At 38.7% G+C, this 27,958-nt stretch overlaps 3 protein-coding genes across 3 annotated transcripts; 1 reads left to right on the top strand and 2 right to left on the bottom strand.

Annotated features, from left to right (window-relative positions):
- Nucleotides 1-712: 712 nt before the first annotated feature.
- On the bottom strand, nt 713-3,183 carry LOC122040291 (factor of DNA methylation 5-like). Its single transcript, XM_042599617.1, has 3 exons — nt 2,221-3,183; nt 1,515-1,837; nt 713-1,286 (listed from the first exon to the last, which is right to left on the bottom strand). The coding sequence occupies exons 1-3, from the start codon at nt 3,095-3,097 to the stop codon at nt 1,059-1,061; spliced, it is 1,428 nt and encodes a 475-aa protein (XP_042455551.1). The 5' UTR covers nt 3,098-3,183; the 3' UTR covers nt 713-1,058.
- A 195-nt stretch (nt 3,184-3,378) lies between these two features.
- On the top strand, nt 3,379-9,884 carry LOC122043327 (probable protein phosphatase 2C 4). Its single transcript, XM_042603898.1, has 5 exons — nt 3,379-3,589; nt 3,703-8,856; nt 8,966-9,079; nt 9,266-9,530; nt 9,654-9,884. The coding sequence occupies exons 2-5, from the start codon at nt 7,387-7,389 to the stop codon at nt 9,770-9,772; spliced, it is 1,968 nt and encodes a 655-aa protein (XP_042459832.1). The 5' UTR covers nt 3,379-3,589; nt 3,703-7,386; the 3' UTR covers nt 9,773-9,884.
- An 11,831-nt stretch (nt 9,885-21,715) lies between these two features.
- On the bottom strand, nt 21,716-25,083 carry LOC122043326 (putative clathrin assembly protein At2g25430). The gene is made up of 2 exons (XM_042603897.1): nt 24,768-25,083; nt 21,716-23,844 (listed from the first exon to the last, which is right to left on the bottom strand). Exon 2 carries the CDS (start codon nt 23,813-23,815, stop codon nt 21,938-21,940), a length of 1,878 nt encoding a protein of 625 aa, XP_042459831.1. The 5' UTR covers nt 23,816-23,844; nt 24,768-25,083; the 3' UTR covers nt 21,716-21,937.
- Between the last annotated feature and the right edge of the window lie 2,875 nt (nt 25,084-27,958).

Genomic DNA, 27,958 nt, shown 5'->3' with positions numbered 1-27,958 from the left:
TGGGAAAAAAATGGTGAGAAAAAACGGTTGAAAAAAAAACGGGTGAAAAAACAGTAGAGAAAAAAAAGTTAGAAAACGAATGATAAAAAAACAACAGTTAAAAAAAATTGGGAAAAAATAATACAGGAAAAACAAGCTAAAAAAATAGTTAACTCACATTAAAATATATATATTTCTTTTAACTAAGCCCACCTCCCTCAAAAACCTGAATTCGAAATATCAAACCCAGTCACATGTCTTTTGAAAAAAAAAAAAAAACCCGACCACAATGTTGGCTAGGTTTTTACATGACTTTCAGAAGGGAAAAAAAATCCATAAAAAAACGAGAGTGTTGGAGGAGGCAGGATCTCTTGATCATTTTTTTAATTTAAGGGATGTGCTATTCGTATTTACGGTTGAATCACGACTATGATCCGACCGTAAATCATTGCGATCCCTTCCTGGATTTACCATCCCCACCAGATTATAATTTTTGTTCGGAACGGACGCGGCTAGAGGCTGTCCGGAGGACACCCTCGTTCGACGCTCAGTAACCTGACCACTTATCCACCACGGAAAGTCTTCGAACGACCTTTGATCGTCCGCTCTGAACAAAAACTATAATATGACGGGGACGATGAACCCAAAAAGAGATCGCAACGATTTACGGCCGGATCGCGACCACGATCCGACTGCAAATGCGAGTGGTACATCTCTTGGATCACAAAAAAAATGATTCAAAAGATCTGTGCTCATGTTGGAGATGCCCTGAAAGAAAGAGGCAGATCTCCTGGGCCACTTTTTTGTGGTCTAGGATATCTGTGCTCTAAAAGGAAAAGAACACATTACAAAGGATCTGTACATCAAATAGCCTATTTGAAGATTTACAACTTGCAGTGTCAAAAGGAAATTACCTTGGCCTCCAGAAAATACAAACACCTCTTGTTAGAAGCATCACAAAAACAGAAGACCAGAGATGATTTCTGAAGAGTTTGACTTGGCTAATTGATGCAAACTTGCCAGCTAATTGATCTGGTTTATATTATAAATATGATAGCCTTAGTCAACGCTTGGTCTCCTCATCTTGTACGCATTGAAGACTTCCAGTGTTTCATAATGCACCGCACTATCTCCTTCATCGTTGCCTTTCGTCCAACCTTGAAGTTCCAGAGCACTGGTACCACGTATCTTCCGCTGGGGCAATATTCGTTCAGTTCTTGTAGAGCTGTTTTCACTGCATTGCATACATCGTCTCCATACTCGATCCATAGTTTTTTAAGCTTTGGGTCGTCCTCGACGAGGAATTCCTGTAGGACGCAAAGTCTATGTATTAGTAATCAATTGTCCCAATTCAGAGGCAAGAGGATAACATGAAGGCAGACAAGTAAAACAAGTCATAACACAGAATGTTAATATTTTGGGGATTTTTAAAACCAAAAACATGACAAACTGATGCGCCAGTTTCAGAGTTAAAGATATCTACAATTTCAAAATGATAGGCAGAAAAAGAAAAGTCGGTAGCAAAGTATACATACTTCCTCCTTCCCATTCGTGACAACTATCTTAAACGGATGCCATGATGGATTCTTCATTTCTTGTTGCCAGCTAGAACATAATTCAGCAGCTTTGATGTCAGCCTCTTCGGACTTGAATTTTTTCCTGGCAACATTCTGAAAGGCCTTCACATCAAGTTCACCCATTCTTTTAATCCCAATCAATGTATGGCCAGTAAGTAAATCCTCCAAATCCTCCGTCTTCGGGGGAGGCTCCGAGTAGGCGGCGGAGGCGGACGCGGTGGCGGCAAGGGAGGACAAGGGAGGTGAAGAGCGAGGGGCGGAGGGGACAGCGGCGGCGGTGACTGCCAAATTTTATGTAGTAACAAATGACATATTACATTGAAAATAAATCTAAATTGACTGATACTAACAGCTCATGAAGGGAAGCAACCTGCACAAATAGATTCTAGCATAGAGATTTGTAATATTTGTAAATGGTGATTAGTATTTCCAAGATTTTAAGTTTATGATATATTAAATGCACATCTGAATTAAAGAAAGCAACAAGACAATAAAGTTAATCTAGCCCTACCATGATGTTTGTTTCAAGAGCAAATATATCTTGTATATTTCCAAGCACCACATTTGTATCTATGACAAAGTTATGGTCATGAATCCCATATATGCTTTCGAACTAAAATGACTCGATAAAAGTAATAGTTTTAGCAAGGTAAGATGAGCATACCATCATTATAAGCTTGATGAGGCTTGACTTTCCCATACACCAGTTGGAGGAAGACGAGAAAAGTTTTCTCGTATCTCACCGCCAAGTCATGCAAGTGCTGATGTTTAACAACAGTTTCATTTGTAAGATTGGAGACAAGATTGAAAATCTCCTTGATCTCCTCTTTAATGGCTTGCATTACGGTCTTTAGTTCGCCATGCTTCCTCAAGTACCGCCCAATGTAGCTGTCTTCATTGTAGTCATCAGAGCGGGCAATCCATCCATACAATGTGCTGGAGACGTCACCTTGCAGCTCAATCCATTCTCTCCAACCACGTTGGTTGGCCTTAAAGTGACTCTCAAAATCTATGGCATTCTTAAACCCGTCCCAGCTTTGTCGGAACTTAACAATCACGGTCGTGCTGGAAGATCTTCCTCCCTTATCATCCTCCAAATGCAAGAAGACAGTGTCGGCGGGATGGAAGTCCGCGAGCTGGTCAGCGGGTGAGTTGGCGTCTCCAAGGTCAGCGAGTGAGTTGACTTCATTGGACGGATCGGCATTGACAAGGACAGCCATCCAAGGCCAGACGAACAGCTCCTCTTCGGGAGGAGGCTCCGATTCAGCGGCGGTAACCGCGGCTTCAAGATCTGCCGAGCGGAGGACGATGGAGGGGGTGAGATCGAGCTGGAGGAAACGGGTGAAGGCGCAGTGGCGGGTCTTGTGGAACACCTTGCGGGAGTTCGAGGCGCCGATGCCGGTGGCGTGCTGGAGTAGATCCTCGAACAGGTAGTCCTGCTTCTTCTCGCCGGTGCAGAAGGGGCAGCTGAAGGTGCCGTCGGGGTTGTGGATCCGGGGTTTCACATCCACGTCCTCGTCCGACGAAAAGCCATTCTCCATGGCCAATCCCAGCGGATCGAGGATTCAAATAACGGAGGAGAAGCGATCGATCGAAGGGGAGGAAGAAGGGGTTTAAGGAAGGGTTCCGATGTGAAGAAGGAAAGCACGAGAGTTTATTATACACTTAATTCTTTGCTTTAATTACGATTCTGCCCCTCTCTTCCATCAACGACCGACATAATCCGATCAGAGGCATCTGCACGAATCTGAAGTCCCACCTCGGTGCGAATCGCGGGTCCCGATATCCTCTCGTTTTGGAGGAATAAGCGGGGCCCACTGGAGCGTCTGGACGGGATCTCAAATCAAAGCCGCCGGCCGGAGCTCGACTCGAGCTTCTACGTACTCTAATTAAATCACCCGGATGATTTACCCTTGCGGTTGCAGTAAATGACGAAGTGAGGATTGTCCCCTCTACAGCGCTCGCTTTGCGTCGCGGCGTCGACGAAGGCGAATCGTCGAATGGAAGCGTCCCCCCGACAGTTTTGATCCATGGTACCAATCCTTCAACCTTCACTCTCGCTCTTCTCATCTGTGATTCCGGCTTCGTTTCGTACTTTCGTGTACCGATCTCGCTACGCTGTTGTTCGAACTGGTTGGGGTTTTAGGGTTTCCGATCGAGGAAGGAGGACGGCTTCGGTGGATCTAATGAGGGGCGATTCGGAGACACCGGAGAGGCGGCGGAGGCGGCAGTGCAGGTGTAGGATCTGAAGCCGGTGAACTCCCAGCAGAGCATCACATGGAGAGGCTTGGCTAAGCTCCTTCGCCCAACTCAAGGAGTTGATCTGCAACCGCAGGTGTCAGGTGTGTGTTGTTCCCCTATTCTCGTCTGTTTTCTGTGGTATAAGATTAGAAATTTCGTTGGTTGAACTTGTAATTCTGGTAAAAATTCAGTGAAACCGGATTAGAATTTTTCATATTTGGTTCCTTTTACCTGTAGCACGAATCAAATATTTATCAACTTTGTTTCCAATGTCAATTACACTGAATGTTCATTCTGAAAAGCATTCAATTAGGCAGGATTAGGATCTACGCGGTGGATTTTGAGTATTTTAGCCAGAGGTGCATTTATTGTTGCTGCATACTAGTTCTAATGAGATTAAATTTGTGAATTTAGATTAAAATAAAATATGTGTTTACCTGTAGCAATTGCTTAGTGTTTATTCTCAAATCTTAAGTTTTTTGCTCGGATTATTCAAGCAGAAATTGCATTTTAAGGTATTTAGATGAAGAGGATAAAATAGATTGATAGTTACATATAGATTTTGCTTAACAATTGCAAGGAAATGCATTCAAGTACTTAACTGAATTTTTTTCAGCCAAATTAATGATTTCTATCTGGTGGAGTATGATTCATGTTTTGTAGCTTTAATATTTCTGTGCTTCTACAATTCAGAATTATAAAACTGTCATTATCGGTTCCTAGCTCGGATCAAAAACGCTAAGGCTTGCATTGAACCTAGACATCAACCTATGAAAACCTATGAACATGATTCTTAAAGCTCTTCAACTAGTTGGAGCAAGTCATCCTTGCTTTCAACCTCGAACTCCTTGTCTGTGGTAGCAATGTCATTTGGAAAACTAGGGAGAGACGATAGGAAGGTGAAGGTGGATTCATCAGAGAGGAATGTAGAGGTTAACTAGCAGGGTTTGTGGACGGTATGAGTTCACAATAGGATGAAGACACTCGTGGGAGAGGACCAAATGGGTGGAGACGAAGTCTTTCTTCAAAAGCTCTTAATTAGATAACCATGTTATTGTATTTTGTCATTTCTTGAATGATGATATTCAATATGAAACTAATCCAAAACATCGGTGCCTTGACCCGGTTAATAACCACGACCTACATAGTTAAGGAATAAATAAAGCTACCAAGAACAAGTGGCTTAATTCAGTCACTTATTTCTCATATGAATCACGTCATTTGATTAGATTAATTATCTAATGATGAAACAAAGGCACTCTATTAATATTCTTCAATGTGTGTTTACTGAATTATACTAACTACCGCACCATAAGTAAAGACCAATAAGTGAAAGTTACACCTGTTAAAATAAAAAAGATAGTGAAATCTAACCCAAAGTCAAACCTAATTCAAAATGTCAAACATTTAAATAAGCAAGTAGTAGCAAAATCTAAATCTTCTTCTAGATAGAGTATTAAAATAACACATTATTTTCTAAATAAGACTAGCATGAAGGCCTCTTCGAGTATATCTTAATTTGTTTGCACCATAAATTTTCAAGTGGATTCTTGAACTAATCTTGAATACTATTTGTGTTCAAAACCTCAAAGTTATACTAAATTGTATTGTATGTGTTTTTAAGTCGTCTCATAAGTGCTATCAAATTAGTTCCCATGTGTTACTAAATTGTATTGTAGTTGTTATTGAATTATATTATATGCGCTGCTAAATTATATTGTAACTGTGTTATCTAACTATATCATAATTGCTATCAAATTATATATCTCGGTGCTACCCAATCAAAATAAGCTATAAAAACTTTTTTAATCAACATTTTTCATGAGTGATATTGCCTAAATAAGGAAGGAAGACTAAAGAAGATTTAATTAACCATGGTAAGAAAAATATGATAAAATTTATTTAAATATAGATACTTCAATCTAACTTAAAATCACTTGCACTTGATTCTAACAAGTAAAATCACTTGCACTTGATTCCACTTGTTAGAGTTGCATACAATGTGGCATCAGTATCAGCTACACTTGCAATTAAATTATGTCAAAGTCATTAACTTTATCTCAATTTAATTTTAATCAACGTTTTTCATGAGTTATATTGCCTGCCTCAGTAGGTTCCTGTCCCTTTCAAAGTAGGCTTCTTTCTCTGCCTTAATCAATTAATTAGTGCTCCGGATTAGGAACATAATTATAATTTAATAACTAGTTGAGTTTGTGCAATGCACTTTGTTAATCTTAAGCTTAATTATCAAGTGTTGTTCATTTTAAGAACTTTTGATGGAAAGGGGCTTTGTTTTTATTATTTTTATACTTAAAAAATTTCATTTATGAAATTCTTTCTTTCTAGAAGATTATGTGGATTTTTTTTATTTGTTTGCTTATTTATTATTATTATTATTTTATTCAGCAGATGCAGTGGCTCTCAAGATAGAATAATCTTAAATTGTTAATTGGGTCCAATTATAATGATTCATGGTAATTTTCTTGTGTCGAAGTAGAGTATCATTAATTACACAGAGAATTTAAATTTAACATTATGTTTTAGTGAGGCAATAAGTATATTCCATTATGGCCAATTATAATTTTATAGTTTAAGAGGTGAAAAATGAAATCCCAAAACTGGTAAATATAATATTGTTACAGAATTTAAATGTATATAATATAAATAAAATAATTTAATATGATTTAGTAAGTTTACTCCAAATGGAGAAATCGAAATTATATAATATGTAGAAAATATCACAATAAACAAAGATAAATTCATTACTCAATTTTGAAAGTGATTATGAAAATCGATGGATTGGACATGAAAAATGGACAAAGGAGTACGTGCGAGATGAAGAAAGATAAACAAAGATAGTCCATTTGAATAGAGCCGAATGAACAAGGCAATCGGACCAAACAAATTATGCTAGAAAGGACCAAAACTGGGTGGATAGGTCAAAATGAATTAACAGAATTAAATGGATCAAAAAGTCAAAAGTGATCAAAGACACTACGGAGTTAAGAAGCCATTTTATTTTATCTCACGGTAATAAATAACAAAGAGTCAAATTAATATCGCAAGTGGCCGAAAAATAATGAAACGCTTCCGGAAGATTTGTTCACTCGCCCACTAGTGTGCGGATTCTGTAGCTCATCCCGGACGCCGAACAGCGAGACGAGCCATTCAGAGAGCCGCCGCGTGTCCCACCTCGTTCGAAGTCCACGGGCCCCTGGATTTTGTGCCGCCCGCGCAGGTGGTTTGACTTTGACCTCAATAATTCCACTACTTTAAATAAGGTAAGTAATTAACTGGTTAACTAATCCCATTGCCTCTTCCGATCCCGAGAGCGATTTGTTTTAATAAATAAGCCGAAACCCGCCATGGCCAAGCAAAATGTCAACGCCAAAATGGAGAGTTTTTCTCTTTTGGTTTTTTATTTTTTAAATTTTTTTAAAAAAGAATTATTTCTTTTAGAAAAAATAAATGTATTTGTTGAGTTCAACGCCTCCAAAGTCAACTCTCCATCCTCCCTCTCCACTCTCATCTTCTGCCTCTCTAGATTTTGATGCTCCTACCGTCTCCGTGATCTCTCGTTTTCACATCGATGGGTAATCGCGCGGCGAAATTGAGTCCCTGCTTCCTGGCCGGAGGTTGCCCTGCTGGCAGCGCCGCGGCCGCCGTCGCGTCGGAGCCCGTCGATGAGGGGCTCGGCCACTCCTTCGTCTTCGTCGTCCCCGACGTGCCCCGTCTCGCCCGATCCAGCTCCAACGCCTCCGCCCGCATCCTTCACAGCGACGATGGCTGCGGCGGCGGCGCCGCCTTCCGGTCGATATCTGGCGCAGCGGTAAGCGCCAACGTGGCCACGCCGCTCTCCACGGCGCCGCTCTTCCAGCGCATCGAGCTCGCCTGCTCCTTCTCCGCCTCCTTCGAGAGCTCTTCCTCGTTCGCCTCGATTCCCCTGCAGCCGCGTCTCTCTGGTTCGTTCTCCGGCCCCATCAGCTCCGACCGCCAACACTTCCACTCCGGCCCCATCGACGGCGGCTTCCACTCCGGCCCCATCGAGCATATCCACTCTTCCGGATTCTCTTCCGGCCTCCTCGACCGCCGCCCCTCCACTTCCTCCTCCTCCGGCCACAACTACCGCACCCTGTCCCAGCGCGTCGCCGACCGCCTCGCAGACTACCAGCGCCGCAATCTTCTCCGCCGCATCACCAAATGCGTCGGCCGCGCCGCCTCCAAGCTCACCTGCATGCCACCGCCGCCCGAAGCTAATCCCTCCAAGGAACCACCACCGTCCGCCACCGCGACTTTGACCGACATCAAAGGCGGGATCTTCCCCGACTGCGCCACCGAACCCAGCAGCAACTCGACCACTATCCAAAGCAGCGGCACCGAGGCGACCAACTCCGACTCCATCGGCGACGAATCCGACTTTCACGACGGCACCAACGCCCACGTGCACTGGGCGCAGGGAAAGGCCGGCGAGGACCGGACGCACGTGATCGTGTCGGAGGTGCACGGGTGGGTGTTCGTCGGCATCTACGACGGCTTCAACGGCCCCGACGCCACCGAATTCCTCCTCGCCAATCTCTACAAATCCATCCAGAAGGAGCTCAAAGGCCTGCTCTGGGACGACAAGCCCCAAGCCGACCAAGTGCTCGACGAAATCCCCCGCCCAGAAATTCCGCACCCCAAATCAACCTCCTCCGCCGCCCCCGCCTCCGGCGGAGCGGTGGATCACAGGGCGGTGCTGAGGGCGCTGTCGCAGGGGCTGAGGAACACGGAGGCGGCGTTCCTGCAGATGGCCAACAAGAAGGCGGCCACCAACCCGGAGCTGGCGCTGATGGGCTCCTGCGTGCTGGTGATGGTGATGAAGGGCGAGGACGTGTACCTGATGAACGTCGGCGACAGCCGCGCTGTGCTAGCCCGGCGGGCGGAGTCCGACCTCTGGAACTTGGTCGGGAAGGCGACGCAGGAGCTGAGGGAGGAGACGCTCAAGTACCTGGAGTCCTTCGACGACGAGGAGCTGGCGGCGCTGCAGCTCACCCCGGATCACAGCACCTCCAACGACGACGTAAGATCATCATCCACCCATTCTTTCGAATTTTTTTCTACCAAATCAGTGAACAAAATCCGATCGTAAATACATGAATCTATCTGTCTGTGTTGTCGATGGGATCCAGGAACTGAGGAGGATCAGAGGCGAGCACCCCGACGACCCGGCCGCCATTGTCAATGGCAGAGTGAAGGGATCGTTGAAGGTTACGAGAGCATTCGGAGCAGGATATCTGAAGCAGGTAATCCAATCATATTATCTAATTTAATTTTGTAAAAATAGCTTATTTATCATCATGAAATTTTAATTTTACAATCATAAATATTACATATATCTAATATTTCAAGCTTTTAATTCCATATTTACATAATTAAATGTTATAATGATACAATGTGCTATAAATAATTGTTCTTTTTAATTATTGCAGCCGAAATGGAACAATGCGCTGCTGGGGGCGTTCAGGATCGACTACAAGGGCAACTCGCCCTACATCACTTGCAATCCCTTCCTCTGCTACCACAGAGTGGGGCCCAAGGACAAGTACCTCATCCTCTCCTCCGACGGCCTCTACCAGTACTTCACCAGCCAGGAAGCGGTGACCCAGGTTGAAATGTTCCTCGCAACGAATCCCGACAGCGATCCGGCTCAGCATCTGGTCCAAGAAGTCTTGTACCGAGCCGCCGACCGAGCCGGTAACCCAACTGAACATGCTTAATGAGAATTGATTTTAATTAAACCTTGAATTTAATTTCACAGCTCTTTGTGATATATAATTAATCAACTAATTAATTAATTTTAATTTGTGATAATTTTAGGGCTTCAATTTAACCAATTGCTCGATGTACCACAAGGAGACAGAAGAAAATACCATGATGATGTTTCCATCATCATCATCTCTTTAGAAGGAGGGATGTGGCAGTCCTCCTGTGTGTAAATAATAAATTCAGAGATTATATTTTTCATTAAGATGTTCTTTAATTTCTCATAGCAATTCAAGAGATGAGAATGAGATGATTAATTATGTTCAGGAGCAAAAGGAGATTAATTAATTAATTATAGTTGGCATTGAGATACATTCTACATTAAAATTTATCATATGAAGAGGAGTTTTAGTGTAATAATAAAATTATCGTTATATGATCTTGAGATCATAAATTCAAGTCATAAAAACAACTTTTTATAATACATGGTAAAATTATGTATAATAGATTTAATGTAAATCCGACTCTTCCTCGAGATCCACATTGATGATAATTTCATGCTCTTGATTATTTTTTTTTTTTGAGATATTTACCTTCTAAAATTCAAATCAGTTTTTTTATAATATTTCTAAAATTTGAAATAGATCATCTATTTTATTAAATTTTGACAATTATTTTTTATTACATACTATCCTAAAATTTCCATTATCTTTATTTTTTTAATTATTTTCTTCTCTCCCCCTTTCATTTTTTATTTTTTTTTCTTTCTATGTAATATCTACTTTTCATTATTCAATTCATTCCTTTTATTTATTTCTCTCTCAAATTAAATGATATTTAATATTTAGGGAATATATTTCATTTTTTAAATTTAGAGAAGTATTATTCATTAAATCTAAATTTTGAGAATGGATAGGGCAGCTAATGCAAATATTTTTTACATAAAATATAAAATTTAAGATAAATTTTGTATTTAGTGAAGCTGGTATGGATATTCTTAGCAACAATAAAGTTACTATCGTGTGATCTTGAGATCACGGATTCGAGTCGTGAAAATAATCTCATACTGTAGGATAAGACTGTTTCCAATAGATTTAACATGATCTGACCATTTTCTAGGACCTTATATTGGATGGAACTTCGTGCATTGGATTAGTTTTTTCTAGATTGTCACTTTCAACCCTCACAAATTATAACATTCGGGCCAACATGACTCATATGCCCACACATCTTCAATGACACGAGGGTTGAAGGTTTAGATTGAGACACAGTCTATGATTATATTACTTGACAGTTAATTGGGAGTTATATTAGGTCTAATTTGATACCCTAAATGAGGTTTATCGATGTAACTATAGATAACAATTTGCTATATGAATTTAAAAAATAGACATGCTGCAGCATGGTACTTTCTCAAATCTTCAAACATGTAAGATCGAGTCTCAATTTTAATAAATTAACGGATGAATTTTTATTAATAGACCAATTAATTTAAGAATACTGAGTTGCATGCTATGAGAGCTTCTTGATTTATTTTGATGACCGATGAAAATTTTCTATGAGGCTAAATCAATCACTCCTATGATTAATTAATCGACATAAACTAAATACCAAATATCAACCAAAACTAATAATAATAAAATAAAAAATGGGCATGCTCTTGCAAACCGACAACAAAAGTTAATTACTTATTACTAATCAATTTTGTTAACCCTAATCCCAATCAACTCCTTGGAGCCAACTCTACCATGAAACACAAGTGGATGGAAAATGCCAAAATAGATTTAATTATAGCAAGGAAAGTGTGTGTTCTATTCAAACAGTAGCCATATACAGAACAAATCATTAGATCATTAAACCCTAAAAAAGAGAGTAGTGAATGATATATTCTTTTGGCCCACAAGTCACAAGATTTTTGACAAACTTGATGCTTAATAATAAAAGTCAAATCTTTGCAAGTTGTTCCCCACCCAAGTTGACTCTTACAAATCTTGTCCTCATCTTGATTGTGTAAACCATATAGTGGAATATAAATAGTGCAAGCCATGAAGATATTAAACAATTTGATTGTCTCTGAGAATTATCTTTAGGATATTAAAGAATCTGATTATTTTATTATTTGTATTGTAGATTTTGTAGGCAATCAATGTTCTAGAGGGCAGGAATAAATTGACTTCTAAAAAAGATGTCTATTTGCATTGTACTTGATACTGTTTTAATTGACTTGGCTTACTCAAATTCTAGTGCTTCTTAGCCAACAAAAAAAAAAGGACTCTCAAGGTATCTCCAAGACTCTAAAGTTCTTCACCTATGAGAAATCTTACAACCCTAGTAGTTAAAGCACGAAAAAACCTAACCAAAATAATCATAAAATAGAGTCTCCTATGTTTTGGGGTCAAATCTAGGTCATTTGTCCAAATTGTCATGTGCTCAATAATCTATCTCACAACTCAAAAGAAAAAAGAAAACAATGTATAGACGACCCTAATTAAGCTTAATCCACTAAAAAGGAATAAAAGTACAATGTAAAATTTCTCAACTAGACTTTTTCATTGCTAAGTGAGAGAAAAAAACATATAAAATCAGTGATTGGTGTGAAATCAATTTTTAAAATAAGAAAAAAAGAAAGGTGTCATAAGATCTTAATATTAGTCAACTTTTTAAAGCAAATTATTTTTCGTTAAAAGGTGTTTTAAAAGGTGTTGATTAGTTAGTATTTTTTAAATATTACTTGCACTTCTATAAATAATATAATTTACTTTTTCAACAATTATTTAATTTTGTGGTGAGTGAGTCCAATCTGAAATATTTTAAGAATTTAAATTCATATAATGATGCAATTAGAGGAGGTTTGATCTTAATATTTCTATCTCAAATAAAGAATTATCTCATATCCAATACAATTTCTTTATATAAAATTCTATTAAGCTTTGATTATCATCCCTCTTAATAATTTTAATCAAATATATACCTTTAACTATAAGATCATAAAATCAAAAGCACATGTCCGAGTAATCTTTCCCCTATATCTTAGCCACCTACATTAATAGCTAGTAACTATCCGTGATTTATCTCCTCTGTGTTAGCCTAGGTATCAATTGGTGAGGATATTGGGGGCGAGTGAATCATCTTTTGTCATATAAAATCAAAGTATAACACCTACATGTGGGGGGTGGATCATGTTGCCTCTAATAGCATGAAACAAACAGCAAATAAAACTGTAAACACTCACAGTGATCTCCCGAGAAAAAATCGAAGAAGATGCTGGCAAAGACGCTGCTATTGTCGCCGAGAAGATCACCGTTTGGAACCTCCTCAGATTTTTCATGAACCAAATCCCGACCATAAGACGTTCTCTTTTGCCCACCGTCGCACCAATCATCGCCGCACTGACTCTTACCCTGATTGCTCTTGGACGCCAGTATAAATAGAAAGCAAGCATCAGTTACAAACCGATGCTTTGATGACATTCAATGGAGGAAGATGAAGGTGAATAGGCTCCCCTTCTTCCTAATGTTGCAACTGATGCAATGTCCAACATCTCCTACTCGTCCAAGTCAATCCAAAAAGGTTATCTGGTCACATAAACCATGTCAGTCACATAGACCACAAGGTGATCATGTCACAATGTCAAAGCCAAACATTAATTGGTCATAAAGACCGATTGAGTCATATAGCTATTTGACGATCATCACTAAGACCAAAGCAAAATTAATTAGTCACAAAGATTAAATAAGTCACATACATTTTATGATGATCAAGTCATAAAGACCAGAGCATAAATTAATTAGTCACAAAGACCATATAAGAACATCGCTGGCGTGACCTACGCCAACATCCGGGGCACTTCATGCTTAGTTTGACATGGTTAACCATGTCGAAAATTTTATTTCCATTAGGATACAATGTATATAAACAAGGTTTGGATGTACAATAGGTTAGACAATGGATTTATCAGTCAATAATTTCTTGCTGGGGTTGAAGAGTTTGTGAACTTGGCTAAGTTTCATCCAAAATGTTTGAATGATGTTGAGTTAAGGTGCCCATGTAATCAGTGCATATGTAAAATACAGCTTTTCATGATAAGAATATAGTGAAAACTCACATATATAGGTATGTGTTTGTTCCAAATTATTACAACTGGTATTATCATGAAGAGTCGTATGTATTTAACTAAATTGGACTTTCTGTTGCATCATTATCCTGCTTGATTGCTCCAGAGGAATCATCAAGGCATGTGAACATAATACAATCAATAGTTTATTATGGAATGAATGCATATGATTAATCAAATATAGAGGAAACACCTACACCTGAAGTTAAAAAAATGTATGATATGCTGCAAGCTAGTGAAAGAGAATTATGGGAAGACATTTCTTCTGGTCATTTTCAACTATCAGGTACTACAAGATTACTAAACATGAAGGCAGAGCATCATTTCTCTTAACAATGTTATGATAAAATGTATCAATTGATGTCAGAGTTGTTCCCTCCTGATAACTGCATGACTGATAGCTTCTATAATACAAAGGAATTGATTAGAGATTTGTCAGTAGAGAAGATTAATTGTTGTATAAATAATTGCATGATCTTTTGGAATGAATATAGCTCACTGATGGAATGCAGAATGTGTAATTACCCTCATTATAACTAGAGTAGTCACATGCCTGAGAAGAAGAAGAAAAATATTCCCATGAAAGTTATGTATTACTTCCCGTTAACTGCTAGGCTCCAATGCTTGTATGCATCTGCCGGAACAGTAAGCCACATGAGGTGACATCAAAACCATGTACACTAATGAGATATGATGTGTCATCCTTGTGAATCACCTGTGTTGAAACATCTTAATATAATATTTTCCTCCTTTTCAATGGAATCGCGTAATGTGAGACTTGGACTTTCTGTAGATAGATTTCAGCCATTTGAAAGTTATGGACATCAATATTCATTTTGACCAGCTATATTAACATCATATAACTTACCTCCATGGATGTATATGAAAGACGAATTCATATGAACCTAATAATCGGGAGCGTCATGTTGCAGAATCATCCAATAGTCGTAGATGTAAAGATCCTAAACTTTCAAAAATTGAAAAATATGAGGCTTGTATGGACAAGTAGAGTAATACCATGCAACAACTAAGTGGAGATTCTATTTCTAAGCAAAAATATCTAGAGTTAAGAGCTGCTAAGTTAGAATGTGAACAAAATATATCCTGCTCTTCTAGAACTAGTGTGTTCAATGATCCTTCCTATATAGAGATGTGCATGCAGATTTTAAATGGGATGGATAATTTATCTACCCAAGCATACACAAAAGCTACAGAAGCTTTCCTTAAACTTGGTCTACATGAAATTTTCATGAAAATTCCATCAAATAGGAGAGTTGAATGGTTAGATTGTCTCAATCTGGAGCACGTGTAGAATCATATGTTGCCAAGTTGATGGGGAGTGCTTTTATTAACTAGCTAAAGACTGTTGGTACTCCAAGGTTATTTTGATGTGATCAAACAAGTTAGGTTAGATCCTGTTGTGCTTAACATGTGTCTAAGTGTAGAGGAACTTAGGAGCACAGGGCGTCGAGCAAAAGACGCAGCTAGAGAGAAGGACGACACAGGAGAGAGCTGATGGGTTCGGTGTGTCCAAGGGACGAGGAGCTGCGAAAGAGTACGTGGGCAGACGAGAATGAGGCACACGACATTTCCAAATGATGAGAAGCCAGGAGTGGAGGCTTCCTCAAGAAGGCCGGAAGTTGGGTTCGGGTGAGCCCTATTTCGAATGACCGAGATCATCTAAGCAAGAGGAACCGGAGCAGAAGACTCGGACCGAGACGAGCGAAACCTGAGCGGAAGGCCCGAATTAAAAAAGTCAATGTGGTTGACTTTCCAAGTCCAGGCGCCCGGAACCGAAGTTTATCCGGATCGCTTTTAACCGCGATCCATTGTGAAGGGGATAAAATTTTATCCCCCTCCAAGTGCCTGGAACTCTTCTAGGCGCCCCGAGCAAGACTATATAAGCAACCTTGCTCCCAATGCTTAAAAAATAACAAGAAAGATCAATACAACACTTGTACATATTTCATTTTCTATTTAGCTTTTTGTTTCTAAGCGTTCATTGCTGTAACGAGGTTTCTCCACCTGAAGGAGAATTGTTAGTGAATTTTTTTGTCTTGGATTAACAACCTCCCCGGTTGTAACTAAGTAAATCCGTTTAGTCTCTGTCTTTTAGTTTTTTAATTATTTTTATATGTAAGTGTTCATTTATTCAAGTTATTTGCCCGAGAAAAGTTGTTTTGTTTATTTTGTGCAGGGGCTATTCACCCCTCCTCTAGCAGGCCGCCAAGGATCCTAACAAGTGGTATCAAAGCAAGGATGCTTCAGGAGCACTAACTGTCGATCGAAACAAAAGACGATGGTCGGAGCTAGCATCTACCCACCAGTACTATTTGAGGAAGAGTTTGCTTTTTGGAAACGTCGCATGGAGGTATTTCTTAAAATAGATTTTAATATTTTTATTAATAATGAAATATGGTTATGAAGCACCAAAGAACACAAACGGAGAAGAAATTGAAAAACACCTTTGGACCAAAAAGCAACACGATGATTTTACGTCAAACGGTAACGCTAAATATCATTTAATAAGCGTACTACCGATGGCGTATCTTGACAAAATTGGCAACTACCAAAGTGTGAAAGAACTTTGGGAAAAGTTCTTGAAGCTCAACGAAGAACTAATTGAAGCCGAAACTAACTCCTCAATGGACACCGAGTCATCATCAAAAGAATCTGAGACCGAGGAAATTACCGAAACAACCCTTATAGCGAAATTCCTTTTGGAGGAAACAGAAAGCTCATCCCAGATGAGCATCGATGAAGAGGGAGAGTCTTCGGAAGAAAGCAGTAGTTCAAGGGGAGCTACGGATAACGGGATCGACCAGGTAAGTCAGGTACGATCTCTTCCACCTGATCAGATGTTTAAATTTGTTAAATTGCTATCAAAAACTTGTTGCATGCTAGAAAAAGAAAACAATGAATTGAAATTGATTTTAGATAAATCTTGTCCATGTCTAAGTGTACAAGAACTTAGGAGCACAGGGCGTCAAGCAAAAGACGTAGCTAGTGAGAAGGATAGCATGAGAAAGAGCTGATGGGATCGGTGCGTCTGAGAGACAAGGAGCTGCGGAAGAGTACGTGGGCGGACGAGAAGGAGGCGCGCGACGTTTCTGATGGACGAGAAGCCAGGAGTGGGAGCTTGCTCGGGAAGGCCAAAAGTTGGGTTCGAGTGAGCCCTATTTCGGATGGCCGAGATCACCTAAGCAAGAGGAACAGGAGCGGAAGACCGGGACTAAGACGAGGAAAACCGGAGCAGAAGGCCCGGACTGAAAAAGTCAACATGGTTGGCATTCCAGGTCCGGGTGCTCGGAACCCTTCCGAGCAATCAGAACTGAAGTTTATCTGGATCGCATTTGACCATGATCCGTTGCAAAGGGATAAAATTTTATCCCCTTTCAGGAGCCTGGAACCCTTCCAGACTATATAAGCAGTCTTGCTCCCAAAGCTTAAAAAATAACAAGAAAGATCAATACAACATTTGTACACACTTCATTTTTTGGTTAGCTTTTTGTTTCTGAGCGTTCACTGCTGTAAAGAGACTTCTCCGGCTGAAGGAGAATTGTTAGTGCATTTTTTCGTCTTGGATTAACAACATCCCCGATTGTAACCAAATAAATCCACTGAGTCTCTGTCTTTTAGTTTCTTAATTATTTTTATATCCAAGTGTTCTTTTAATCAAGTTATTTGTCCGAGAAAGGTTATTTTGTTTATTTTGTGCAAGGACTATTCATCCCCCTCCAACCGGCTGCCAAGGGTCCTAACAAAGACTATTTAATGTTAATGAAGTTTGTTTGATTTCGTGACTTGAATATTTAAAACTTGTTTGCTGTTTTAGAATTTAATGTTGAAGCCTATGTTGAACTTGGTATTTTGGTAGATATTTTTAAATACTAAAAAAATCATTTCGATTAAAAAGCTGATATTTCCTATATTAAAAAAAATCATCTTTGCTTTTTTCCTAAATAAGAATAACTATTTGCTTACCCTTTTCCATATTAACATACTAAACACATTTTCCAATTTTCTTTTCTATAAGATAGAAATACAGTCTATCATACCAAACACATTTTATATTTTCTAAAACCTATGTTAGAAAACACAAAAATAGAAATAGAAAATGAAAAAAATTTACAAACCAAACGCTCCATAATTTAGTTGATTCAGAATGACATTAGGCGATTAAAAATTATTAAAATTATCATGGTATATTGTATGAATTTTCCTTTAATATTTTCATCTCCCTAGTTAGAAGATAATATTATATTAAATATGTATATATGATATTGTGATTTTGCATATAATCATGCAGCTAGTAGAGAGACCACATGGTAACTAGACTGTTTGCGAGTTGTTGGTGACTATAAGTAATTATCTATTTAATATTTATTTCAATACTTTATCTTTTTTTTTAATTATCACACATATCTAATATATGATATATTTTCATGCAATTTTGTCTCAGATGGTCACCAGATAGCATCGTATATATCAAAAAAGTTTAAAGAATGATCGTCCCTTACTCATACTACACGACGGCTCATAGACCAGGACATGAAATTTTTTTATTATAGTGAATGTTTGGTAAGTATTTTGAATAGAAAACATATTGTAGTTAACATTATATTAATGGTCAAAATATATTATTGCAGAAGAGATATGTTTGGGAGGAGGACTAGGAGGAAATGTTCAAAAGAATTTGGAATGTCCATCACTCTAAATTGTACAGGGGCATGCTGTACAAGTGGAGGCAAAGGAGCACCAGGCCATCCGAAGACCCTGATGTAGTTTGGCAGTCTTGGAGAGTCATTTGGGCTATCCAGCATTGGTAGAACAATTTAGCGATTGCATGCTGCAATCGCAATTCAGAGCCTATTTGACTAAGCACCATATTTACAAAGTATATTGTTGGATCTTGTTCGATTGTGAAGCGTGCCTCTGACTTTGTATGTTTAAAATTAAATTATATAAATATTTCTTACATATGTTTTGTTATTAGTTTTAATATATTTACATTTTCAGTACACGGGTTGCTGAATTATAGAGACCTTCCACTCGTTGGGAGATATTTAATAAAACTCATAAGAAGAAATATGTGTCATTTATCGATCGACGTTCCTCAACAATTAACGTAAGAATATTAAATTTCGTGAATATATTTGTAGACTTTATGTGGAGGTTAATAAAATCATTATTTTGACAAAAAAGCATTGTCCACTAGAGTTGCTAAGGCGTCTCAGCCTAGGGCAGAGGGAGAGGAGTCACAGTCTCTTTCCACCAATGCAGTTAATGACATTTATTATGATATCATCAGTGGAAGGAAGGCATCCCTCTACCGGTTTGACTCTCAGGCTAAAGTTATGTATGAGCGGATAAAGGCTCTAGGGATCAAGGGTCGTCCTAGTTCCTTCTCATCTAGTGAGGTACGAGAATTGCGGGAGGAAAATGAGGACTTGCGAACTTGAGTATTGTCATTGGAGGAGACGATGGCCGGGAGGGACACAGAGATACATGAGATATGGTAGCGACATGCTCAGACTGAGACAATTTTTCGTCATATGCAAGCTTTTGCAGCGACGTTGTCTCTGGATTCACAGATGTACCAACCGCATCGTTTGGAGTCCCAGGATCCCGATGATTCTCTCGCGGAGTAGATCATTTTGAGGTATGCACCATTTATCTTAACTTTTAATTTCAATCAAAAAATAATGTTATTTTTCTAAATAATTAAATGCATCTCAAGTTATATTATACATTTTCATAATGATTTTCAGATCTTATATTTTTTTTATCCCAGAGATGTAGGTATATATTTTTAAAAAATATCTACTAGCTAAACTATTTATCAATTTAAGATAAGTAGTTATAGCTTTTGTAATTTAACATCATATTTTATATTCACAACTAATATCAATACAATCTTATGAACCCGGAGATGATTTTGTTCATGACTTCCCTTAGGATATATGGTATTGGATTATTTTGTCTTATTCCTTATTTTTATTAGGATGACAAATTTTATCTTGTATTAGATTCAAACCTATGTTTGGATTTATTATTATGTATCTATTGTTCATTTTATTTCATATGAATTATTATGATAGATACATAAATATCCGTCGCTAATTTTGCGACAGATATTAAATATTTGTCGCTATAGTGTCAATGACTATTAAATATCTATGTGACGGTACATATTTCATTGTTATTCGTCACAATATGGCTCTAGTGACGGAATGCCCGTCAGTATTGGGGGCATTATTTGTCGTGCAGTTAGAACTCACCAGACTTGTAGTTGATTGTGGTCATCAGCCTGAAGGGGTGCCAAATAGTATGAGCCTCCAGCTTGGGGCGGTGTGGGTTGTGCCGAGGTTGGACTGGGCAATAAAGGCTCGACAACCTGTAGGTTAGGTTAGGTTCGGCACGACCCAAGTTTGACCTCGCTTGAGTGCAACGATATAAGGTATATTCTTCTGCAGTTAGCACCATTAGGAAATGTATTGCCTTCAGAAAACTTGATAACATTGTAAAAAGTGTAGTGCAGAGAGATCAAGCAAATGAGGCTCTAACTAGATGAGCATAAACAGTGTGAGAAGCTTACTAACCCTGATAAATCTCTCTGCAAGCAAATCAAGAACACTGTCCAAGCTACAATATTTGAATCTCTTAGAATTGCATCCAATTTCGGAGCCGTCCATGTAAAATTTCATAGTTTCATCTTAAGATTATTTGGAATCAACCAGCAATGAAAGAGACAAGAGCACCATTAACAAAATCTGGACACAAACAGCCTGCAAAGGAGTGGCTCCATTTACAATTCGATGAGAAATTTAAAACAGAAAGGAAAAGCATCAGTTAAGTTCCAGCAGAAAACGATATCTCGAGAGCTTGATCCAATTCGACCGAAGAAAACTTGAAATTTTCTACAAGAATTCACCGAGAATCAGAAATAGGAGTGACGATATATGATAAGCAGAATAATGCAAGCAAATCCTTCGGTTCACGGAATCCGATGTTATAAAGATCTAGCATATACAAAGAAGAACACTCAATTTGGGCATCGTACCTCAGAAATGTCAAACTGAAGACGTCCACCGAAAGAATCATATGCACGATGGCGAACTCCCCGCTGATTGCAGGCAGCATCAACGGAGTCTTTGCTCGATCGAAACCAAGAAGAAGCAAAAAGGGAAATGGCTAGAGACACCAAACATTGAGGTTTTGAACTACCTCACCTGCTTTCACCGATTCACGATCGCCATCAGGATCGCCAGATCGATCCAAAATAGGCGACAAAACCTGCAAATACTCATCGATCGAGATCCGATCAATAAATCACAAAGAAAAGGGAGTTGGAGAAAGGGGCGATAGGCGAACCTCGATGCGGCCATTGGCGGCGGCGATATGGAGAGGGGAGAGGCGGTCGTAGATGGGAGAATGAGGGGGACAGAGAGAGTAGAGTGAGAAAATATCGCAAACGAGTTTTGAATTTTATTAAAAGGTAAATTTCATTTTACCCCAGAATTTTTGCTGTTATTTTTAAAATGAGTTATCCATTTTAAATTTTAAACATTTAATTAAAAAATTAATTTAACTCGTAATTTAATTAAATTAATATTTATTATATCAATAATTAATTAAATAAATTATGTGAATTTTCAAACAAAGAAACACGACAAATTCTTTCTAATTCAGTAGAATAACAGTCTAAAATTTAATTATAATTAAAATTATTTAAATTTTTATTTTAAAAATTATCATTTTATATAAAAAGTAGATAACCTATAAAAGAGGTTAAAATCATATGTAATAGATAAATTTTGAATTAATATAAATTTTAATTTTCGTCGTGTATGTATTGCATCATCTAATCATGGCAATTTCGATCACAAATAATACAAGAATCAAGGAAAAATAAAAATAAAAATCAACGGCTATTAGACCAATTTGACCAGCAGTTCAAATTCAATGTCGACTTTTAATCAGCATGAGAAGAAAAAGTCAACCCATTCTTATCCTAACGTCAATCAGTATTTCAACTTCTAGATCCTAATAAGTCAACTCAGAAAGAAAACTCCAACCAATGCAATCAAATAATATGGAAAGAATAGTTCGGAGAGCACTCGATTAAGAGGTTCACATAATATATATGCCACCACCATAAGAGTCTCTCAACACAACATAATCCATGGAACACACTATAATCAATACCCATATAACAGCGGGTGATCAACACTAAACAAAACTGTGGCAAAACAAAATACATAATTGAATAGGAACAAGATATTCAATAGGTAGGAGAGTAGTACCGGCCTGCCGGCATGCCATAGGGCATCCCGGGGTTGGGCATGAAGGCGTTGTTGATCCTGACCAAGCTGGCCTGACCCTGCATACCATCCTTCGAGTACTGCTGCCATACGAGCTGCTCCTGGACTAGCAGCTGCTGTTTCTTCTCTATCTCTGCCATTTGAACATAGGAAGGTGGCGGGATACTGAGGGATGCCGCGAAAGGGTCCTGCCCAATTGTCTGCACAGAACCATCAGGCGCAGGAAGGGCGAGCACAGGTGCGGAGCCTCGTCCGGGGACTGGCAAGGCTACACTGCTCGCGCTCCCTCCGTTCGCCTGGGCATTAACTTGCTGCTTCACTAGACCTTGATCATACATGCCATTCAGTAGTAATGGATCCAACCCTCCGCCCATTGCAGCCTTTTGCTTTGATAGATTGCTGGCAGTCTCCACAAGGACAAGCTCCCAGTCTTCTTTTCCGGGTTCTGCTGCAGGATTCTGCCAGGCGGAGGTCACTCCAGGGTCACTATTTGATGAAGGGAATGCTTCCCATGAACCATTTGCGGCTGCTGGCCCCTGGAAAAGGGCCAATGCAAGATTATTAGAGTGGTCGTCAGCTGTCAAACCATCCTCTCTTAGATCCACCAGGTCAGGTGGTAATTCCGGAGGCTGCTGATTGATTGGCTCCACTGCTGGCTCCGGCTCCTCTTCCTTGTAGTCAGATGGTGCAGGAAGAGCTTTGATGCTGTTCATGTCCTGCTCTGGTTCTTCATCCCCTGCAGGTGCAGGGATTGTTTCTTGTGGAGGGCTCTTTGGCCTCCTCCCTCTATCCCTCACAAACTCCTCCAATGTCTCCAGAAGTTTGTCAGTAATGCGTTGCACTTCTGGGTACTCTGAATACCTTGCCACTCCTGTATCCTTGCACCAGGCATAGAAATTGCACAGCTCATCTATCTGCTTTGCAGCACTAGCATATGCCTCAAATGATTTGACACAGTCAGGATATTCCATGTCAAAGAAGCGATCTAGGAGAACGGCGAGTATCTCACATGTATCGGCGTAGAGCTGAAAGCTCTCTCGTACGAGAGGGTAAAGAGCAACGAGGATCATCCTGCTATGTTTTGCATTGCCTGTGGGACGGGAAGCAAGCAAACGCCCGAGTAGCTGCTGTAAATGATACATCTTGCCCAACACCCTCTCTGGGTTCATGTCTCTCAGTGGTGTTGGTGGCTTCTTCTCTTCCCCATCCTGACGTTCTTCATACCCATCTCTTCTATTACCCCGAGGGGGCGAGTATGAGGACCTTCCATAACTCCCATATGCATAAGGATCATGGTCACCATGTCGTTGTGGGGATCTCCAGCGGTCGGTTCCAGATTCATTTGAGCGGCTGCTGCCACCACCTTGTTTCCTTTCATACATTATGCACTCTAACCGCTGATCCAAATAGAGAGCATAGGTGCGAACAAAGGCCGAGTGATCCCAGGAATTGGAATGTGCCTCATCACGGAAATCAGACATGTTCAACAGGCGAGTTCCTCTCCTGGTGGCATAGAGAATCTCATGTTGGAATGCAAGATCACCATCAACCATAAGGCGATGAACAAGCATCAGGGCTTTGAGGGCCACAACCCAATCACGAGTCTTACCAAGCCTCCTTGAAATGGTAGCAATGCAAGCACTGACATAACCCCTGGAGTAGGATGTCATGTTCAAAATCTCACGTAGGTACTTCTCATTAGCAGGTTCATCATCATGACTGGTTGCCTTGACTATAGCCACATCGAGTTCAGGAGCCATGTTGCTTGAAACCTTAGCCAGGCCAATGCTAGTCTGGTCCTTCACTGTTCCCAGAGCCTTTCTAATGCTTGGTGCCATTTCTTCTATTCCTTTAAGCAATATATTGCCTGGAGGATTCTAAATGTTAACCACAAGAAGAAGAACTCTAATAATGGTATTCATCATTCATAATATCAAGAAAAATCTGAGGTGATTTGTAAGATGCATAATATCAGTCATGTTCACGCAAATAAAAGTGAAAACTAGAATCCATTCTCCTTTCAATAGACCAAGAACAAGAATGTCCCAAAAACAACCAAAAGTTCTACATTTAGACGAGAAGAAGATTCTTCGTAGCCAATGTGCCCAAATTGATTGTCTAAGGATGTGACAGTAATATATAAAACCTGTAACAGCAGTTCAATACGACATGGGAAGACCCCACTGTATATTCCAAGATTATCATTCTGTCACGTTAATCTTCTCTCTCTCTTTTTTTTTTTTGTCGCTTTTCACATATTATTAGCCCACCGGTTTTTGGTCAAAGGAGTGACTTGTGGGGTTATTATTCAAAGGAAAACAATTACAAAGTAGAGATGCAGATGGGATTCCTCGAAGAAATTCCTGCTCAATGAGAAAATCGAGCCCCTCGAGACACATAATGGACATTTGGCACACCTTTTTGACTGTTCATAAAATACCAGTTTGATGAAAAGAAAGATTGGACTAAAAATGACCATTGGTACAGATTTTTTTCCAAAGAAATTGGACCAGAAGCATAAACCCTTGGGATCTATAATAACCTCAACCGATTGATTAATTCGCAGAAGATTTTATAGAAGAAGAAGATGACGAGAGAGAGAGAGAGAGAGAGAGACAGTAACTCAGAAGCAGCTTTGCCCGCAAATCTCTAGCAGCAGCCAGAATCGGTTCATAAATATGGGAACATCTATCCGATTAGGAATAATACACACACAAGTAGCAAACGAACTGGTAGATCTATACAGCAAGCTCAGAAACACGACCAGTTAAGGAAAGCATAAATAATCACCTGATCACCGTGTCCTCTTGCGCCAAAGATCACACTCCAGAAAGCTAATCTCGAGATTGAAAAGGTGAGATACCCAGCGCCCGGATCTTCCTTCGATCTTCGAGTCCTCCGGGCGAATCCCTCAATTTCCGACGCCGTTGACGGCGAAAAGAACCGACAAAGAGGCCGAGAGGGAACCGCTGCTCTTCCTTTTTGCCTTATATCGCCGGATATGGCGCCGGGATCGACCGAGAGATTCGAGTAGAAATGGCCGTCGAGGGCGGCGGCAGGAGCCAAACCAGCACGCGGTTGGAGAGCTCCCTAATAAACAAACAAATAAGGCGATAATGATGATGATGAGGCGTATAGGAATTTGAAAAGAAATCGGATGTAGTGGCATAGACTCGTCCATGCGATAACGACGTCCAACCGTTCGATATACTCTGATGCAGCTCCGCAGCTAACTCGCATAGGAAGATTGGTGCGGGGCGGTGTGGGGACGATCGTTGGGTACAGCTTACCACTTGTAGCGGGGCTGCCGAAGCGACACAACGTGTCGCAAGGCCACCGCGACAATTGAATAAAACGATGGGTGGGACATGAACGTAACGGAGACGCCGATATAAAGAAAATGACGTTTTTGGTGCTACCGCGCGAGTTAGTGGCTGTTGTCGTTGCCGAAAACAACTGAAAAGCGAAATTTTAAAATTATTATTAAATATAATTATAAACTTTTAGGTAAAAATCAAATGAGCATTTACAGTTGTTATTATTATTATTTTAAAATACTTTTTATATAATTTTTTATTAATTTAATTAAAATTATTTTAATATGATCATAATTAAATTATTATAGGAGTTAGATAGCAGCTGCAAAGCTAACATGGACATGGTGTGATTGATATGAACAAAGTTAATATTGCATTAAATAAATTTATGTCCCACATTCTAATTTTCTTTTATTATATTTTATTTTAAAATTAGTTTTGATTCAAGTAGATGAATTAATATCATATTAATTTTTAAGTTGACTAATTTTAGAATGACTGAATCATCAAAATTTATAATAAGATAAATTAAAAAGTACTTATAATAAACTGTCAATAAATTTAATATTTATAAATTAATTATATATTAAAAAAATTATCTTTCATTGAATTGCTTGATTTGACTTACTAGAAATTGTGGAATGGGTGATGATTAATTAGTCGGTTAACTAATTCTTGGACTTATTTCTTTGGGCTGGTGACCTATTATTTATTGATTAACCAACCTTTGTTAATTACTAAAAATATTTGACTTTTCGTTTCATTTATTTTTAATATTAATAAATAGAATAATTCACTAACGTCGTTTATCTTCAAAAAATAAATAAATAATGTCGAGGGAAGGGATGATTATAAAAGGGTCATGACTATATATATAGGAGTTGATTTTTTATAAAATTTACTTAATGTAAATTAAGGAAAGAATAAATTTCTAATAATTTTGATTTTTTTTTCATCCATCCAAAATTAGATGGAACCTGATTTCCTTCCCCAGTGGTTGTTTGCAGTGAGTAGTTGTTTTATCATGTAACTCATCTAGCATTGCAAATTTTCTATGCATAATATTTTTACCATATATTTCTAATTGAGATTCAGTTTACTTTAGAATTGACTCAATTTGACCATTTGATTGCCCAATCATCTCAGTTTTGGATATAGATATTTTACTCATAAACAAATAAGTTGACTCCTTAATCGACTTAATTAATACGTTAGTCAATTGAGATCACCTTGTCTAGTACATTGGCATGATCAATCTACCTTTAGATTGATCACCTAAGTCAGGAGGTACCTTAATCATCCAAATTATATGTCACTCTACTCTCACAACTCTTACAACTGTACAGCATGATTTTGCCCAATCAACGTAGTCTATGCTCCAACTTATAGTCCCTTAGTCGACCCTTGTCATCCTTGTGTAATCTTCAGAGCACTTTCAGCCCAACACCAATTTAATCTTCAAGCTCTACAAGTTGTGTGTCTACTCTTAAATAATTTTTATATGTTAATCATTATTCCAAAAGCTAGTAGTTATCTATGATTTATCTTCTCTGTATTAATCCTGAGACGAATTGACAGAGACATTGAGAGTGAACATATTCACCTTTTATTATCGTGTGCACTCTTACACAATCATGTGCACATGTCAACCACATTTAAATTTCTTATATACAGATAAAAATAAAATGGGCCCCTTAAATTATATAAATCATATAAAGGGTGTTCCTTAAAAAAAGTCCAAAAAAAATAACCAAAAAGTCTCGTTACATTCCATCGCTAAAATACTTCTCATCCTTCTCCCACATTACCGTAATAGCTACCGAATAAATGTTACAATATTATTTCTTACTTTCAACATTATTATAATGGTGGTAAAAAATGATTCACTTGCTCATAATATTTCTATCAATTTGTTTCTATATCAATATGAAACAAGTAAATCATGGGAGACTACTAGCCTTAGACAATTGAATAACATATAGGGGAGAGTAGACACCCCGACTACTAATCGGGATTTGACTCTCAAACATCATGGTAACAACACTACTATACGCTAGCCAACTGCCCATCTTAAGAGGACACTTTCAGAGTTATTATAATAGTTACGACTAGTTACTATTTTAAAATAATTTTGATTCATTTAAAACTATTTTGATGAAATTTAAATAATTTTAACTAAATTCATAATGAATATTTTGATATAATAGTATTTGTGTTTAATCATAACGTATAGAAGCTACTCTGTAGTGGTTACAATGTGAAAACTCAACTATTTTAATGTTCAAAGTTTAGGATTTAAGATTTAAAATTTTAAGATTTAGGATTGAATCATAATATATAGAAGCTACTCGGTAGTTACTATATATAAGCTATTTGGTAGTTGCACATCGTAAAAAAATGTTGGTGCAATTGACTCATGATTAAGGTTGACTAAATTTGAGTTGACTTGAGTTGGGGTTTCGATATTTGATCAATATATTATTTGGTCGAGTGTGATGTCAAATAGGTCAATGTTAACCAAATACTTGACAGATGATCAATATGTTAAATTAGTTGAGCGAAAAGTCAAGTAGATTAAGGTTGACTGGATATTTTATAAGATATGAAAAGTTTAAGTAGGTCACGGTCAACCAGACACTTGGTGCATAGAATACAAAAGGTCCA

Source organism: Zingiber officinale, chromosome 2A (assembly GCF_018446385.1).
Source record: "Zingiber officinale cultivar Zhangliang chromosome 2A, Zo_v1.1, whole genome shotgun sequence".
NCBI lineage: Eukaryota > Viridiplantae > Streptophyta > Magnoliopsida > Zingiberales > Zingiberaceae > Zingiber > Zingiber officinale.
Note: the sequence above shows the minus strand (reverse complement) of the source record. Positions and strands in the feature narration are given on the sequence as shown.

What these genes read in the sequence shown, in the direction of transcription:
- LOC122040291 (XM_042599617.1), bottom strand. Translation starts at nt 3,097, where the DNA reads ATGGAGAATGGCTTTTCGTCGGACGAGGACGTGGATGTGAAACCCCGG. An exon ending in TCATCAAGCTTATAATGATG is followed by an intron (nt 1,838 to 2,220) that starts GTATGCTCATCT and finishes AAAATTTGGCAG; the next exon opens with TCACCGCCGCCGCTGTCCCC. An exon ending in TCACGAATGGGAAGGAGGAA is followed by an intron (nt 1,287 to 1,514) that starts GTATGTATACTT and finishes TGCGTCCTACAG; the next exon opens with GAATTCCTCGTCGAGGACGA.
- LOC122043326 (XM_042603897.1), bottom strand. Translation starts at nt 23,815, where the DNA reads ATGGCACCAAGCATTAGAAAGGCTCTGGGAACAGTGAAGGACCAGACT.
- LOC122043327 (XM_042603898.1), top strand. Translation starts at nt 7,387, where the DNA reads ATGGGTAATCGCGCGGCGAAATTGAGTCCCTGCTTCCTGGCCGGAGGT. An exon ending in ACAGCACCTCCAACGACGAC is followed by an intron (nt 8,857 to 8,965) that starts GTAAGATCATCA and finishes GATGGGATCCAG; the next exon opens with GAACTGAGGAGGATCAGAGG. An exon ending in GAGCAGGATATCTGAAGCAG is followed by an intron (nt 9,080 to 9,265) that starts GTAATCCAATCA and finishes TAATTATTGCAG; the next exon opens with CCGAAATGGAACAATGCGCT.